This window comes from Schistocerca piceifrons, chromosome X (genome assembly GCF_021461385.2).
Source record: "Schistocerca piceifrons isolate TAMUIC-IGC-003096 chromosome X, iqSchPice1.1, whole genome shotgun sequence".
NCBI classification, from domain to species: Eukaryota; Metazoa; Arthropoda; class Insecta; order Orthoptera; family Acrididae; genus Schistocerca; species Schistocerca piceifrons.
Window position 1 is genome coordinate 653194176 of NC_060149.1, and position 18316 is coordinate 653212491.

Consider the following 18316-nt stretch of genomic DNA (forward strand, 5'->3'; position numbering starts at 1 on the left):
ATAATTTGGTTGAAGAGTGTAGAGCTCATTTTGTGTTTCCTATACCTTCTCATTACCATTGCCCTTGGTGAGAAAATGAAGCTAATGTGACTGATTAGCTCCACAGTTAATGGTTCCACTTTCATAACAAGTGGAGATAAGAGTTGGATCATTGTAATCAGTCACTAAAATGTTGTATATTTTCTATTAGATTAATCACCTGGGCATTTACCTAGAAAACCATAAGCAGGATGGCTTGATCAAGTATCCATTTCATGGAAAAGCTTGCTAAGGGTGAATTGTTCAGCTTAGATTTGAAAATGTATTGGTTAATTGTGCTGAATCATGTGGCTTTTAGTATATGTTGTGTGCTATCTGTGTTCAGTATCTTTATCTACCCCATTCCATCAGATCTCCCCATTAGCTTGACCTACACATGGACACCTGCACAGATGTATATGCAACGCACTGTCATGTTTTCTAACTGTAAAGAATGTGCAATAACTTCCTTCACTTAGAAAATAAACAGAAGCTACAGCACATGTACGATAAGTTCTCAGCACCATCTGTATTTGTCTTGCTGGAGGATTGATATTCTGTGTTTTCATGTACCTTAGACATTTTGTGTGTATCTTTGTCATGTAATTAACATTAGTTTTCATTTTAAAAAAGGCTATGATTTTTTGTTACTGAGCCAACATTTTTCATAGGATTTCCTTGTTATAACCATGAGACAACAGTTAATTTTTCTGGTGTAAAACTATGCTGTATTCTTTGGAGTTAAGCCCATCAACCCCCATGGAGTTTTCATCTGAAATACACTTGTCTGTTTCTCCCTCACGATGAGATCTGTAAAATGTTAATTAAGGTGAATGGGTGCCACTCAGCTGGTTTCTTGAATTTAATTTCTGTAAGTGTGCATAAGAAATAATGCATCACTGGAGTTTATAAATGAGAATTCATTGTATTGATTTTATTTTATATTTTTCTGGGGGCACAGTGTTGAGACATTGGGTTTACATTTTGGAGAATTGGGGTTCAAATATTCTTCTGACTATCCTTTTTAAGTTCCCTATGGTTTTTTAAATCTCTTCTGGCAAAAGTCAATGTTATTCCTTGTAGAAGGCCTTGACCAGCTATCTTTCCATTATTACAAATTTATGTGAGTCTGTCTCAGTGGCTAGAACTGGTAAACTAATTTAAAATTTATGTGAGTCTGTCTCAGTGGCTAGAACTGGTAAACTAATTTAAAATTTATGTTTTTAGGCATGACCTTATGCAGAAAACATTTAGCTACAGTGCAGAAAGTAGACCCACTTTTAAATTCTGTTTGGAAGTTCTGGAGAATTTGAAAACACGGATCAGAGATACTAGTGCTGCTGTTCCTATGGGCCACTATGTGACAAGGCTTCAGAATGGTAAGTAAAAAGAGATTTTTCTCTTATTACGGCAAGGTAGTCATGCATCCCGTCAGTTCAGCCTTCGTACCAACTCATAAGCTCATTGGTGCCTTGTCTCATACTCACAGCCTTTAGATGCATCAGGGCAGGAGCCAGTCACTGACATGGTGTAGTGAGTCTGCAAGTTCCCATTGTGCTCATACTGCTTGTAAGACTCATTGATAATTGAGTGCTGTTTGTCACATTGCTATCATGATGAAGATTAGTGTTCTATGGAAGTTAACAGGTGTCACACTTTCTGCTGGACAGACCCAGAAGATGCCAGGGTAGTTCCAGCTGGAATAATTTTGAGGTCATATTTGTTTAATTTTATTAGAGATTTGTTTCATTTAATGTTAGACGAACAAGGTGCCTGAGCCATTGTTATTTGATTTTCCTAAAGTTTTCTGTGTTCGTACCTACAACCTTTTGAAATGAGAGTGCCTAAGTTTATTTTCACATTTCTTATTGTTACTTCTCAACATCAGCATGCCAAAATAATAAAAAGTGAGGCATTTTTTTTTCATGCATCACCTTATTTAAGTGAAGTTATCTCAGTTCCACATAAAGCTGATAATCTCAATTATGTGCAAAAAATTTAAAAACAAGGTTAAAATGCAAGCTGGAAAGTAAAATAAATTTTAATAGCATATTTAAAACTGTATTCCTCTGATTTTGCTGAAAAATTTGAACAATATTTCTTATTTGCTAGCACAACTGCCCACTGAGTTTCAGCTTGGGTCCATTTTGCGCATAATCAGCATAATATTTTCATCTTTGCTCTTTCCTTGACCTCTAGTTTCAAAAAATATGCTTAATTTTTTTGAAGTGGTAAGACAATGAGATCTTTGACGACATATATGTTTATTAGTACTATTTTTAATTTCAGATACTGGCTGAAAGCAGTACTTGTAAATCTGAGAGTCACATTTAGCTTCAAAAAGAGGGATGTCACATGCTAAATAGTATAAATTCTTGTACTGATCAGTCACAAAATAAGTTCATAAATTGAGTATGATTGTAGCAGACAAAAATATTTCTACTAGGCACCTGCTCAACTAACAAAAAGATGATGTTTGTAAACACATGGGGGGTGGGGGATCAGAAAGTGCAAAGATCAAAGTGTTGTGATGATGAAATAATATATTATCACACTGTGCTCATTTCACTTCTGCTGTGAGTATGCTTGATGTGTCTCCCCCACTCCTGAGCAGCTGCCAATGTCATGAGTACATGTGAACTTGATGTGTGTGCTGACAAACTTGATGAGTTTGTTGACCACCTCTCGTATATATCTGAGTGTGTGTGTGTGTGTGTGTGTGTGTGTGTGTGATAAAGAGTTTTCATCCTAAGAAACTATATATGTTTCGCACATAATAATTTTATTTGCAAATGTTGACACCAGAAGTCTGTCCTATTTTTGTGATGAAGTTTTGAATGTAACAAATTTACATTTTTCATGCACACTCTAGGTGTTTTCAAAAACTATTTAATCAACACAAAATAAGACAATCACTTTTTTTCATTTAATCCACAAATGTATACTATTTTCTGGCCCCTGTACATCCATTTTTATTCAAGAGTAAATATATCAGAAGAATAGTAAAATACTGTTTTTATGTTGAACTACCGGAGCATGACTTATTGAAAACTGAAGTCAAATGAAGCACATAATGCTGTGCAACAACATAATTGTCTGAGTACACTGTTTGATGTTTCTGTTGTGGTTATTTTGTTCATTTAGTACTCAGGCCATACAGTATAAAAACATAGTGTTTAGATACAGCCAATGTTGCTGAACAGAATTAATAAAGAAGTTAAATAATTTTTGACTGAGGGTTTATTTCTTACCTGAATGTACAGTATTTTCTTTCAATTTCACTCATAAATTTTGTTTTGTTTTAATTTTGTGTTATGCATGGAATATGTTTCTCTCATTTGTTCGGTGGAATTGATAACAATTTAATGTTATGCATGCCATATGTTTCTCTCATTTGTTAGGTGGAATTGATAACCATGGCTTCTTTGAAGATGAAAGGCATACCAACAATTCAGGTACAAGTCATGTCATATATCAGAAGATTTGGTACTTTTCTTACTTATCATAAACACTTCAGCAGTGTTTGTTCAAACTCACCTGCAGCACAAACATCTGGAGCAGCAAAACTTGCACTGACAAACATGCAGACATGCTTTTACACTTTCCAAACTCTATGTGCCAGTGTTACAATCTCTTTTGATTCTAATGGGTGGTTGGAATTTCATGTCTTCTGGTCTCGCAATTGGTACTTATTTCATAGCATATGACAAACCTTTTCTACAAGCATTTGTTACCACACAAGTAGTTAGTCTGTGAGCATATCCAAAAAAATTGTTTTTAAATTGAGTAAGCTGAGTAACCGAGTAGAGGTGTTCAGGTTGTTTAGCGGGAGTATTTTCATTGCTGCAGACAAGGCTTTATCAGATTTTATTTCATTCTTCTCTTGTCTTTATTGTAGCAATAATATCTATAATATTGATAATAATAGGAGTAATAATAATCACCAGCACTGACCACCATCACTCTTTAATACACTTTCTACAATCTGACAGTGGTCTTCTTTATAGACATTTGTAATCATTTGATGTTTGATGATACTTTTTTAATAAAAATTGTTTTTTTATTTCTTTACACACTTCCCCAACCATCATACACCACAAGGCATTTCTCTCTAATACTTGTTATCTCATAAATCTGCTTGTAAATTTACAGCTTACGTTTCCTATGCGGTATATTTTACCTCTGTGATCATCACATCTGTGTCCCTAATAAGTCTTATATTCACTGTATTAACTTATTTATCTCTTCCTTAAATTTCTCATCCTTCACTACTGGGTCAGTACTTCATTACTAATTTTATCATTGGTATGCCGTACATAGATATTTTGTTTCATCTCTTCCCATAATAAAATCAATATGAAATTGGATTAAAAAAAAGAAACACGGATACATCGTTCTAAAAACAGTATACTTCTAATCATCATAATGTTGCAATCACAGTCAAGAATAAAATAAACTGACAACAAATATATGTGGATACTTTACATAGTTCCCAATTAGCAAGTGAGGCATTGTTCCCCTGTCTGCAGCACTTTGTTATCCCAGGTGCTTCATAATTCTGACTACAGGATTGGGCTCCCAAATTTACTGCTTTCGGCTGATGAATATCATGATGAAGTGAAGAATCAACACCATAAGTGTGGGAATTTTACTAATTGTATGACTAGCTATGTATTCCTCCTCACTCTTTCAGGTAGCAATTGAAACAAAAATACCTTAAAAGCATATTTATTGTTCATTTGAGAGTGTAGTTACATTATAAAATAATTAGGCTGTTTCAAGTAGTGATTTAAACTAAAAACTTTGTCTACGTTTTGATTGTAGATCACAAACCATAGGTAAAGTCAGAAATTGTAGTTTTAAAATTATTATTTTGACTTATGCTGTTATTTTTCACAGAGATAATGTTAATAATTGGTGTATCTCACAGCATCTTTATTAACGAACAGGTTCTTCTTTTCATCAGTAGATGACTGGTTGTGTCATTTGTCATGAAAATTAGCTATGCATAAAGCAAAATTTGTTTCCTAGTACACAAGAATAAGATAGTCTAACAACATTTTCACCTAACTGCCATAGTTTAAAATAGCATATTACCAACTTCAGAGGTATCTCCAGAAAAGTGTTACAAACTGCCATTTCACAGTATTGTAACAAGCGCCCTTAAGAACAAATAATCTACTGAACTCCATAGGCCCCTCTCAGAAGCTCTCCCCTGGGTCCATCTCCCTCCACATGTGACACTCCACACACCGATCTTCTGCATGCTCCCCAAAATTCACAAGCCCAGCAATCCAGGATGCCTCACTGTAGCTGGCTGTTGTACTTCCTCTTGACCAACATCTCCAAACAATTGCCTGGAATCTAGCCTACGACAACAAAGACATTAACTACCTTCTTCATGGGCTCTTGACCATCCCCATCCCTTTACTTTCTGGATTCCTGCTCATTGCTGTTTATGCCACCTCCATGTCAACCATCATGCCCATGGTCTTGTTGCTATAATAAACTACCTCTCGCAACATCCTTCAAACACCAAAACCACTCCCTCATTCATTATACACCTTACCAAATATAATGACAAACAGCTACTTTTCCTTTGAAGGGAAGGTATACAAACAAATCTTTGGCACAGAAATGGGCATGCATGGCAGCCTCCTGTGCCAACCAGTTTATGAGTCTTCTAGAGGAAACCTTCTTAGCCTCCCAAAACACCCAACCCCTGGTCTGGTTCAGGTTCATTAATGATATCTTTATAATCTGGGCTCAGGGCCAAGACAACCTAGCAGTGATGAGAACTTCCTTTCTCAGTATGCTGAATGTCTCACAAGCACCTTCAGAGACAGGCACTGCCCCCTCAAACATAGTCCATGACCAGATTTCCCATGCTGTATCCTCACACACCCCAAACCTCCCACCACCCCCAAGAATCAGCTACAAAAGAGCAACCTGCTCATCACCCAGTAACACCCTGGACTGCAACAAATGAACCATATCCTTCATCAGGGCTTTGATTATCTATCAACATGCTCTGAAATGAGGTAAATCCTCCCCAAGATCCTTCCTACCCCTCCTAAAGTGTGTTGGACCACCTAGCTAACCTCCATAGCATCCTAGTCCATCACTATGCCACTCCCACTCCCAACCCCTTGCGCAGAGATCATATTCCTGTGGAAGACCCAGGTGCAAGACCTGCCCAGTCCACTCACCTGTACTGCCTACTCCAATCTTGTCACTGGCTTATCATACCCCATCTGTATCCAGGCCAGCTGTGAAAACAGCCCTGATATACACTGACTCTCCTGCAAACACTGCACATATTTTTTATGTTGGTATGGCTACCAACCAGCTGTCTACCAGGAAGAATGGCCAGCACCAAGCTGCTGCCAAGAACAAAGTTGACTGCCTGGTGGCACTATGTGCTGCTGAGCATAAGTTGCTCAAGTTCAGTGGCTGCTCCACGTCTCAAGCCATCTGGATCCTTCTCTTGACCACAAGCTTCTCTGAACTCTGCAGATGGGAGTTATTCTTGCAGTGCATCCTTCGCTCTCTTACCCATCCTGCCCTGTCTATGTTAACCCAGTGCCCCCATACCCTCAATCCAACAGTTTCCCTTTCCTCCATCTTATCAGCCTCTCCTATTTCATATCACCCTCAGCATCTGCTGCTCTGTACCAGCTCCAATATCCGCGCGTCACATGCGTAGCCTGTATGACTGTCTCCTCTCCCTCACGCTTTCCTAGCCGGCAAACTTGCTGCCTCCCTCTGAACCACTAGCCATCTACCCCAACCCCTCTCCCTGCCTCTCACATCTCTCTTCATCTACTCATACACCTGACACAATCCTCACCCCTAACCTAGTCCACCTGCCAAAATGCAGCACTGGCATCGTTCGACCAGTCGGCACCATGCAGAGGCATAGGCATATGTATGCAAGTATGCATGCGCACGCGCACATTGTGTGTGTGTGTGTGTGTGTGTGTGTGTGTGTGTGTGTGTGCGTGTGTGTGTGGATTTTTCTGTTTGTATTTGTACTCTAGCTTGAAAAAGTATTACTTTGAAAGCTTGTAAATTTTCTTTCTTTTTTGTGTATGCCTGTCGACTCCTCAACGCTTCTGCTTTTTGGTGAGTGGTCTCCTTTACTCCTAAAGTACTTAAATGCTGTCACAGATTGTCTAAAACATAAATTAACATTTTTGGGACAGGAAACATGTTTTAGTTGCAATTGTTGGTAAACTAATGTCTTTGTAACGTCATTGTTACGACAATACAAAATCTATAAACAGTTTACCAACAGCACTACAAATGTTTGTGGGATTATTGTCAAAGGCATTTACATTTGATAGAACCATTGCTAGTTTGAAACTCACATACATTGATGTGTCCTTCATTTTCATGTTGTTCACTTTTTTAGTTTTGATATTTCTTTATTCTAATTATAAATCAAAAACAACCATATTTATTTCAGTTAAAAATGTAAACCATTTGTAAGACAGGGATTAAGGTGAGGTATGGGATGCAGCATATAACTAATAATATGATGCGGTATTTAAATTTTGAGTTTTCCAAGCATTACAGAAACATATTTAAGGAAAAAAGTAGTGACTAATTTTGTGGGACTTCATTTAAAAATAATATAAAATATGTGTAGAGAACTTATAGTTAAAATGAAATGTGGAGCAGGGAAAGAATCAGACATTGTATACAAAATATATTAATAATGCATCTTCTGAAAAAGAAACACAAACAGGAACATTTTGTACATTCTCAATACATGCAGCTGTTGTGAAGAGATAAGTAGATGGTGATGATGAAAAGTTATAAATGTGTTATAAAAATATAGTGTTATAAATTTCTCACCAGAGAAGGAGAAAAAGGGAGAAAGGAAAGGCAAATCAGGATTTAATATTCAATTGATGCTGAGGTCGTAAAAAATGGAGTACTAGCACAGACTGGGGAAAGAATTTAGCTGCGTTCTTTTTAAAGGATCAATCCTGGCATTTACTATAAGCAATTTAGACAAACTGTAGAAAACCTAAAACAGGATGATTGAACAGGAATTTGAACCATTTTCCCCCAAATGTGAGTTCAGCATCTTTACACAGACATAGTTTATTCAGCTGTTGAATTAGATTGTTTCTTTTATGACTGACCAGGGCCTTATGGAATAGTGTAAGCAGGGTGACTGTTTTGGTATAAAGCATTTGCAGTTGATAATCAAAGCATAGTTATGATGTGATACTCCATTGTTTTAAAAGACTTTGTGTAGGTTGAACATGAAGAGAAGTAAACTTGTAAAACATTAGTCAAGCTCATTTTGGTTTCTAATATGTGAAATTCTGATAATTTCTAAAAAGAGAAATCAGCCATGTACATGCATAGCTTAGCAGAATTCTTATGAATAAATTAATGTAACAAAAACTTCAGTTTAATTTACTTTGAGTTTGATCTATAAGGCGAGCTTTCCTTTTCTGTTTAGTACTGAAATCACATTGCTGCATTTGAAATTATGTTTGTGTTTAAAAAGGGGCATTGTCATGTGCTCTATGCCATTTTTGTCTGACAGTGTAAAAGCTGTAACATAGTAACACTATTTTGGAAATATATTAAAATTGTGTTTAGCATCTTAATTGAACATTATAAGTGGAATACAGGAAAACCTCTCACCCTGTGGAGTAAATTTTGAGCATTTGATAGGCACATAAAACAAGAAGAGGAGAATTGGCACAAATTTTATTGTCCATCTAGATTGCATATTTTTCTAATGTTATAAGTGGTTTCTGTTTCATTGAACCATCCTCTGATCTGTAGAGATAAGAAAAATCAAATAACTAGCCATAATATAACGAGATTTCTTTTTGTTGTTGCAGTCTTCAGTTCAAAAATTGGTTTGCTACAGTGCTCCACACTAGTCTATCCTGTACAACCCTCATCTCTGCATAACCACTACAACCAACATCCATTTGAACCTGCATACTTTAGCTGAATCTTCATTGCCCTTTACAATGTACATAGTAGGATGTATTGAAGAACTGACATTAATATTTGTTTTGCACAAATTTTAGCAAACATTCCTGCTGTGGGAAAGTAGAGCCTAGCATTGTATCCCTCTGGGTGTATCACTTCGACTGTTTCCTTCTTTTAATAAACTTGTACCATAAATATATTTTCTCAGCAATTTGATTTAATACTTCTGCATTAATTATCCAGTCAGCACATTTAATTTTAACTTTTTGTTGTAACATTGCATTTCAAAAGCTGTTGTTCCCTTCATGTCTAGACTGTTTATTGTCTTCATTTCACTTCCTTACAAGGTTACACTCTAGATAAATACCTTCAGAGAAATCTTCTTGACACTTAAATTTATATTTGATGGAAACAAATTTCTCTTTTTTACAAATGCTTTTCTTGCTGTTGCCGGTCTGTGTTGTATATCCTCTCTACTTTAGCCATTGTCTCATCTACAACTTTTAGAGTATAATTTTCTAATCTAATTTCCTCAGCACCACCTACTTTAATTCAATTATATTCCATTATGATTGTTTTACTTGTGTCTCATTTCATCTTATAGCCTGTTCTCAAGATACTACCCATTCCACTCAACTGATCTTCAGAGTCCTTTGTTATCTTTGACAGAAATACAATGTCAACAGCAAACCTCAAAGCTTTTACCTCTTAACCCTTAAATTTAATTCTATTTCCAAATTTCTCCATGATTTGGTGTGCAGACTGAATAACATTAGGGGTAGGCTACAAACCTATCTCACTGATTTTTCAACTGCTGCTTACCTCTTTTGGATCTGCAGCTCTTGTCCTTTCTTTCTGCATTTATAGTTAAATTATAGGATATGGGTTCTGCCTTTTTGCAAACACATTGTTTTTTTTCTTTTTACCCAAACATATTTCAGCACCTCTGTTCAATCGTCAGTGGGTTTTTGTTTATTGAAAACTCTAAAAAGTGAAAATATTTTAGGTTATAACTGACTTGACAAAGTGAGACCTCAAGAATAATGTAAAATCATGGTAAGAAGCAAAAGGAACAAAACTTTTCTCTCACTTTTTACATTTTTCTATTAACAAAGACCCACTGATGATGCCACAGAGGTGCTGAAACATGTTTGGGTAACTAGTGTGTTTGCAGCAAAAAGGTGGACCCCATACCCTATAATGCTGTTTGCCTTTCATGTCCTTGGACTTACAACTCTGTAGTCTGATTTCTTTATAACTTGCAGATAATCTTTTGCCCCCTCTTTTTTTATTCTTGGGCATTTAGTATTTCAAATAGCCTATTGCAGTAACCATTGTCAAAAGCTTTCTCTAAACCTACAAATCCTATAAATGTTAGGTTGCTTCAACCTACCTTATAATTTAAGTTGTTGGGTCTGTATTGGATCATATGGTCTTGCATTTCTGTGGGATTCAAACTGATCTCCCCTGAGTTAAGCTTCTGTCTGTGCTTTCTGTATCTGTAAATAATTTGTTTCAGTATTTTGCAATCATGACTTATTAAACTGAGAATTGAGTATTATTCACACTTGTCACCACTTGTGTTCCTGGGAGCAGGAATTAACTCATTTGTCTTGAAGTCTGAAGGTAGTTTCAGTGTCTCACATGTACTGCATATTGGGTGGAATAGTTTTGTTGCGGCTGGCTCTCCCAAGACTCTAAATAATTCTTAGGAAGTGGTATCTATTTCAGATGTCTTGTTTGGACTAAAGTCTTTCAATGTTCAGTCAAATTCATCTCACAGTATCATATATCCTTTTTCATCTTCATCTGCTTCCTCTTTCCTTGTGTAGCACTTCTATGTATTCCTTCCATCTTTGCTTAGTACTGGCTTACCATCTGAGCTCTTGATATTGATACAGCTGCTTTTCTTTTCTCCAAAGGTTTCTTTAATTTTCTCATACGTGGCATCTATCATTCCAATAGTTATGTGTGCTTCTACAACTTTGTGATTCTCCAGTATCCCTTTCTATTCTCTCATTTTGCATTTTGTGTCAGTCTCATTTTGCTATTGACTGCTTCATTTACTGCTTTTTTGTAGCTTGTCCTTCCATCAATTAAATTAAATGTCTAATGTGATAGGACTATAAATGGATTCCTACAGGATATTGCCTTTTTACGTGTTTGATGCTCTACTGCCTTCACTGTTCCAGGTCTCAAAGTTATCCATTTGTCTTCCATTGTATTCATTTCTTCCACTTGAGTCAATTGTTACGTAATGCTTATTTCGAAACTCTCCAAGGACATTTCTTCATCCAGTTTAGCCATCTCACTGCTCCTTCATTTTGTACCATTCTGCAGTTTCTTCAGGTCAATATGCAGTTCATAATCAGGGCATTATGGTCATTGTCATATGTAAAGCTAGAAGACATATAAACTTTTACTACTGTGGTGGGTGTTCACTCAAGAGATTGTACCTGATGATGTCGGCTATAAAAATAGCCAATCAGTTTATACAATCCATATGAATGCGACATTATGGAGTGATCTAGTAGTGTAGCTGTGTTTGCACTGCCAATGTAAGACCCCTAGGAAACTGCCAATAGGTGGCATGACTGCTTCGGACACAACTCATTTATTATATTTGTTACATTTGTCACATGTAAATTAAAGACACTTTCAGGCTTAACTAATAAATTTTACTTGTTAGTTCATTACAATTTAAAGTAGGAAAAATTGTGTTGAGTATGTCTGTTACTACCAACAGACAAACTACACACATTTCAGTGGATTAAAGGCTTTAAGAATAATGATTAGTGTATTAATGATTAAAATGTATGGTTAATCAGGGATAAAAAATAGCCACAAAAACATATAATTAAAATAGCAGATTGTTGCCCATTCCTGTGATAACACATTTCCTCTTGGGACCACTTCTTCTGCATTGTGCTGTGAACACTCATCTGCAAACTAGTTCCATGGATAGAGAGCCACACAGAAGAGACCTCACACTGATCAGAACGCAACACATGTTCTCACTCTCCCATCACATGTGATCCCCACTATTACCTTGGACATCCATAAGCAGCAGCCATCACCTTAATACATTTTTATAAACACTTAAATTGTCATTGCAATTAAGTTGCTCTGGTCACTCTGTATTAGTTCTTTTTTTTTTCTCTGGTCACTGTATTAGTTGGTTTTTTTTTTACTGTAAATTTCAGGTTCTTCTAAGATTATCCTGGACTGTTGTCTGTCGAGCTCTTTTTAAAATGTTCAACGTTATGATCAGCGTTTCTGATGGAGTAGCATATATTGCCTTATGTGCCCAAAATGCAGTTTTGTTTTGTGTGTTTGTGCACTCTCTGAATCAAGTTTCAAAACTCCTCTTTTCTGCCCTATGCACTGTTTACTGAAGTCATTGCTCTGTCTTTTAGTTATGTCTGTCTGCAACTTAACATGTCTTCTTCACTGTAAGCAGCAATCTGCCTTTTCCTACATTGTTAATTAGTAATAGCATTCACAAATGAAGAGAAATATAAAATTATGAACCTGCAAATCCATGAATTACATTTGCAAATAATCTATATAAGAGAAAAATCTGTAAGTCCAATTATGAGTAACATCTGTTGCCCAAGTTATAGAATAAACAGGGAATTAAATAGTAAACTAAAGGCAACAATTTTAATAGTAAGAACATTTATGAATTTTCTGATGAAATCAAAGATAATACAGAGTAGTAACACCTGATGACTTGTCAATGGCACCATTAGGCTTTGCTAATTAATAGAAAAAAATCACCATGAAAGGAATGATTAAAATCATCAAAAACAGTATTCATGCATATAAAAAAAATAGCAAAAGGAGAAGCACTTGGACTGGTGGAAATGTTCTAACTAACAGTGTCTCATAATTATTTCACATTTAATGGAAAATTTATCAACAAAAGGATGAATGTGCAGATCTTTGCTGATATTTACATAAATAACATGGAAAAAAAATTATATGATGAGAATCATGATAGTAATGAAAAATTAAATATTTCAAGAGGTATGTAGATGATCTGATTTTTTTAATACAAAGGAGATAAAAACAACACTCAAAATATGGTGCAAAAATTAGATCTCAGCATATGAAGATACAGATTGCAAGTGTGTTTGAGAAAGGGAACTATATAAACTTATTAGATTTGACACTAACATAAAAGGATGGAAGACATGAATTTAGCATACTTAGAAAACATGTATGTGTGGATGTCATCATCAGTGAGTTACCTATAGTAACCAAGTAATACATGAAACCAATCGAAGTAACACAAATATGGGTTTATTCATAAACCTCTGAACAATAATGGAAATAAGCCTCTCATGACTTCACATGTAACAAGACAAGGGAATCATGCAAAAGGTGCAACATAAGCAATACATGGAACAGCTGATATGAGCAGTGTAAACTTAAAGAACATAGTAAGGGTGAGTCAGCACTGCTCCATGCATGTACAGGTGCAAGTCACCGGTAGATAGCGCGATGGAGACCGTGCCATGTAGCACACTTCCTACAGGCAGCTTCTGGTGGCTGGGCCACACTGATACAGTTGGCAGTTGATTTAAGTACACACATGTGGCAACACTTCACTTGGCATGCTCACACTCACATGTACTTGTGCGATGAGAGTGACCAGGTGATGGAGGAGATGCTGGCGGAGACAGGATGATGTTCCAGATGGATACCTGAGCTTAGGACCAGAATGTGCACAGATGCGGGCACACCTTAGAGAAATAGGCCCACACAGCACCCGACAACAGCATCAGGGAGAAGGGTGTGATTGCCATCTCTGTCATCATCAGCAGGCAGTTCTTAGTGCAGAGGAGATGGGGCTGGACCCACTGTCGATGATGGCTGAGGTGATGATAATGAGCTGGAGATAGATGCCAGTGTTGGATAGCTGGAACCTCAGGGTACTGCATGTGGAGAAGGCAGCTAATGAAATGGGAATGCCTCCATAGAAGGTGATGACAGGCTCGAGGAGGAGGGTGGCAGGGTGGGCTGCGATGATTGGGGCCACACCTGCGAAAAGGTAGCTTCCAGTGGTGAACATGGGCATAACTGATGAAAGTGGCATGCCACCAGCCAATCAGCTGTACGGACATCACATAGATGGTGTCTCTGATGGTGTACAACAGTGGTTGGTATCCACTTGGCCTAGCAACCGAACCCTTACACCCACATCAGTGATCCTGGTGCAAAGCCGATGGTCGAACCTGTCTGCCGCAGGTGCGGCGCAGGCCGCAAAAGGTGGAGGAGCGTGCATGGCTGCCAGCTGTGAAGTGATTCAGCTCACTCCACTCCCCCATAGGTGTGAAGTGATAGGTGATTAGAAAATGGAGAAGGGCATTGTTCGGTGAAGAAACGCAACAGACTTTTTCATTTGGGACTTGAAAATATGGATGAGTTGTTCCACCTCGCCATTTGATTGAGGGTGGATTGGTAGAGCCGTAACATTATGAATGCTGTGGTGACAACAAAACAATTGAAATGTGTGAGAAATGAATTGTGGTCCATTATCAAAAACTAAGGTACAGGGCAACTACCCAGTAGAAAAAACCCTCAAAAGCATATGAATTGTGACCCCAGCCAACGTCGACGCACGACTGGGAATGTAAGGAAACTTTGAAAATGCATCCACAACCATGAGCCAATAGGAATTCAAGAAGGGACCCACAAAGTTTACATGATTGTGTTTCCATGGCTGGCTTGGAGCTGGCCAGAGTATCAGAGATGCCCAGGGAAGTGCCTGTTGTCAGGCACACTGCTCACAAGCTGCAACAAAATGGACAATTTAGGCATTAATCTCTCGCCAAGAAACATGTCTCCTAGCTAACAGCTTATTGTGCAAAACTCTCCAATGGGCCTGGTGGAGAAGGTGTAGAACCTCTTGCCATAACATGGCAGGAATAAGTACTCTGGAAGAGAGGTCTTCCATGTCCAACAGCAAAGTGGTGTCAAAAATAGGGAGGTGACACCGTACGGAAAAATAGTTGTGCAAGGGGTCCAAAGCCTGACCTGATGGCCTGTCTGGCCAGCTCTATTGAACAAACTGAATCGCCTAGTGGAGAACTGGGTCAGCGGCAAGGGCAGCTGTTATGCACAAGCTCATAATTGGGAAACCCTCAACTGCAGCCTGCGTTTCAATATCAAGATAGAAGCAAAGCAGTTATTCATGATAAAAGTGAGGATCAGGACCCACAGGAAGGTGGGACAAGGCATCTGCATTGGCATGTTTAGACATAGGTTGAAAATGAATTTCATAATTGTAGTGACACAAGAACATCACCTAGCATTGTATGCGGTGTGCTGCCTTGCAGGCAACGAAGTGTGATGGTTAAACAAGGAAAGAAAGGGTTTCAGGTCAGTAATAAGGTGAAACTTTCGAGCCATATGAAATAAATGAAATTTCTGGAGGCATAAACTAATGCAAGAGCCTCTTTTTCCACCTGAGAGTAATGTTGCTGGGCCAGAGTGAGAGATTTAGAGGCAAAAGCAACAGGTCCTTTAGAGCCATTGTCATATAAGTGTGCTATGACCACCCCAAGGCTAGGACTCTGCTGAGGCTGCACTGTGATGCATCAATAGCCAAACTATATGTTGATCAAGAGAGAACATAGCTAAACAAGGGACCAAGAGAAGTTTGAATTTTAACATGTAAAAAGCATACAGTCTTGCATAATGAGGCATTTCAACATGTTGGTTAATGTGGCCGCCACCAGCAGGAATTTATGGAATTAGGCTATCTTCCTCAGGAAGGCCTGAAGCTCCTTCATGGACAAGGGGCGAGGCATAAACATAACAGCAAAGATGTGATGTGTCAGAGAGCGAACCCTATCCCATGAGACCTCGAACCCCAAATAAGCAATACGAGTTTGAAAAAAACTGAGATTTCACGACATTACATAATACGCCTGCAGACTGTAGGACAGAAAACAAAGTGTGCAAATTTTTCAAATGATTGACTGTGGAGTGTGGAAGAGCCCATAACAAGAGTATCATTCAGATAATTAATGGAACCCAGGAAAGGCATAGTCAATTCCTCTAAAAATTGTTCAAAAATAGCAGGAGCACTGTCACACCAAAAGGAAGACAGAAATATTGATAGAGACCAAAAGGAGTAGTGCTGGCCACCTGACGTTTTCACCAATAGTTCCTCCTGGCATGAGAGAGGATACGTATCCACTATTGACTGTGCATTGACAGTAGTACTGAAGTCACCACAGAGGCAAAGTTCTCCAACAGCTTCTGAATTACAATCAGCGGAGATGACCATTCATTAACCGTAACAGGTTGCACCACTCCTAGAGATTGAAGTCTTTCCAATCCTGCTTTCAATTGACCTTTCAGGGTGACAGGAATAAGATGCCCATGACAATAACAAGACCAGCCATGGATTTCAAGAAATATGAACAGAAAAATTTGTAGCCCATCCTGTACCTTTTGAAAACAAGTCCACAAACTCCTCATACAGTGTTTCCAATTGAGAACGTGCTACCTAATCAGACACAAGGTGAACTGTGTTGGTGATAGAAAATCAAATTGCATGAAATGCTTCCATCCTGAACATGTTCTCAAAAGCAGCCTCAGCAACCGCCAAAAAATGTAATGGAACGAACCACTGACTTGTAAGAAGCAGATGCCATCAATTGTCCCAAAAGTGCAATGTTCTGTTTGTTATAATTGAGTAGCTTCCCTGTGGCCAGTGTCAATGGCAGTGAGCCTAAACTCAAATACGTTTGAGAATTCAATAACATCACTACTGCACCTGTGTCAGCCTGCAACTGGAACACTTGGTGAAAAACATTTAACTTGATAAGCAACTTGGGAGAAGTCACAAGCATTCAAGTTACACAGTTTACATCTGTCTCCATATTCTGAGCAACCTTCGGTGAATGACACACAGAGGTGATGTGGCCTTTCTTCTGGCAAGCATTACAAGTACCCAGCACTTAGGGTACACCGAATGTTTGTGCTGGACAAAATGGAAAGGACAAGATGGAAACAGAGAACACCGACACTGGCGTGGCTGCTTAGGCCGGCCATGATCTGCTTGGCAATGGGCCCGTTTACCACTGGCACTGCCACTTTCTTGCGCAAGCAATCTTTCATCGTAGTGGGCACATCCTGTGACACTACTACCACTTTGCCCCACACTTCAGTTTGGTCGCCCACTGCCTGAGAGACTTCAAAAGATTGTGCTGTTTGCAAAACTTCTGTTACTGGTTTTTTTTCACAGAGTAATGCCTTGTGGCACACTTCCTCATTTGGAGCTAAACAGATAATTTCATCACACACCATAGAGTCTGCATAAGAATCATTATGGGCATCAGTAACGAACTGACCCTTACAGCTAAGTTCTGCTGCCCAGCCCCTGTATGACTGGTTTGCTTTCTTGCAGCATCAGTAAAGTTAACTCCCATCGCTATGGCATGTGCATTTGCAGTGATAGTTGGACAATAAACTGCATGTGTATTCAAAAGTGAGAGCTGACGGTTGTTGTAAAGGGACAAGCTGACACAGTAATTGATACACCTTATGTGGAATCAGTAAGGGTTTTCACAAATTGGAGTCCGTCACACCAAAAGTCAAAAAATGCTGTCTGAGTCTTTTTTGTAAGCTTCCCAATCCTTGAATGAATCATCACACAGAGGAAAAGTGGATGGATAGGCTGGTGGAGCAGTACCCTGTCTGTTAATGGAAGCCAACAGAGTGGTCACTGACAAAGTAAGCTGTTCAGTCAGGGGTGGTAGCATGGCATCCATAATGACTAAACCAGATGGAACCGCACGTAAAGTCTGCACACAATGAAACTACATCTACATCATACTCTGCAAGCCACCTTGTGGTGTGTGGCGGACTGTAATTTCAGCACCACTATCTGATCCTTCCAACCCTGTTCCACTCGCGAATAGTGCTTGGGAAGAATTACTGTCGGTTTGCCTCTGTATTGGCTCTAATTTCTCGAATTTATTCCTCATGGTCAATATGCGAGATGTATGTGGGGGGAAATAATATGTTGTCCAACTCCTGGGAAGTGCTGTACAGAAATTTCAATAGTAAACCTCTCCGTGATGCACAGCACTTGTCTTGTAATGTCTGCCAGTGGAGTTTGTTTAGTGCCCCCATAACTCTCTCTCGCCAGCTAAATTATCTCGTGATGAAATGTGCCTCTCTTTGTTGGGTCTTCTCTATCTCCTCTATCAGTCCAAACTGATAGGGGTCCCAGACATATGAGCAATACTCAATAATCGGGTGAACAAGTTCCTTGTATGCCACACCTTTTGTGGATGAGTTCCATTTCCTC

The 18316-nt window shown here is 38.4% G+C and overlaps 1 protein-coding gene across 1 annotated transcript in view; it reads left to right on the forward strand.

The window, feature by feature from the left end:
• LOC124721321 (proto-oncogene tyrosine-protein kinase ROS) overlaps positions 1 to 18316 on the forward strand; it is a 566425-nt gene that overhangs the window by 542419 nt on the left and 5690 nt on the right. Inside the window, exon 36 of the mRNA XM_047246233.1 lies at positions 1246 to 1397. Within this exon, the coding sequence (XP_047102189.1) occupies positions 1246 to 1397 (152 nt within the window). The remainder of the gene's footprint in view (positions 1 to 1245; positions 1398 to 18316) is intronic.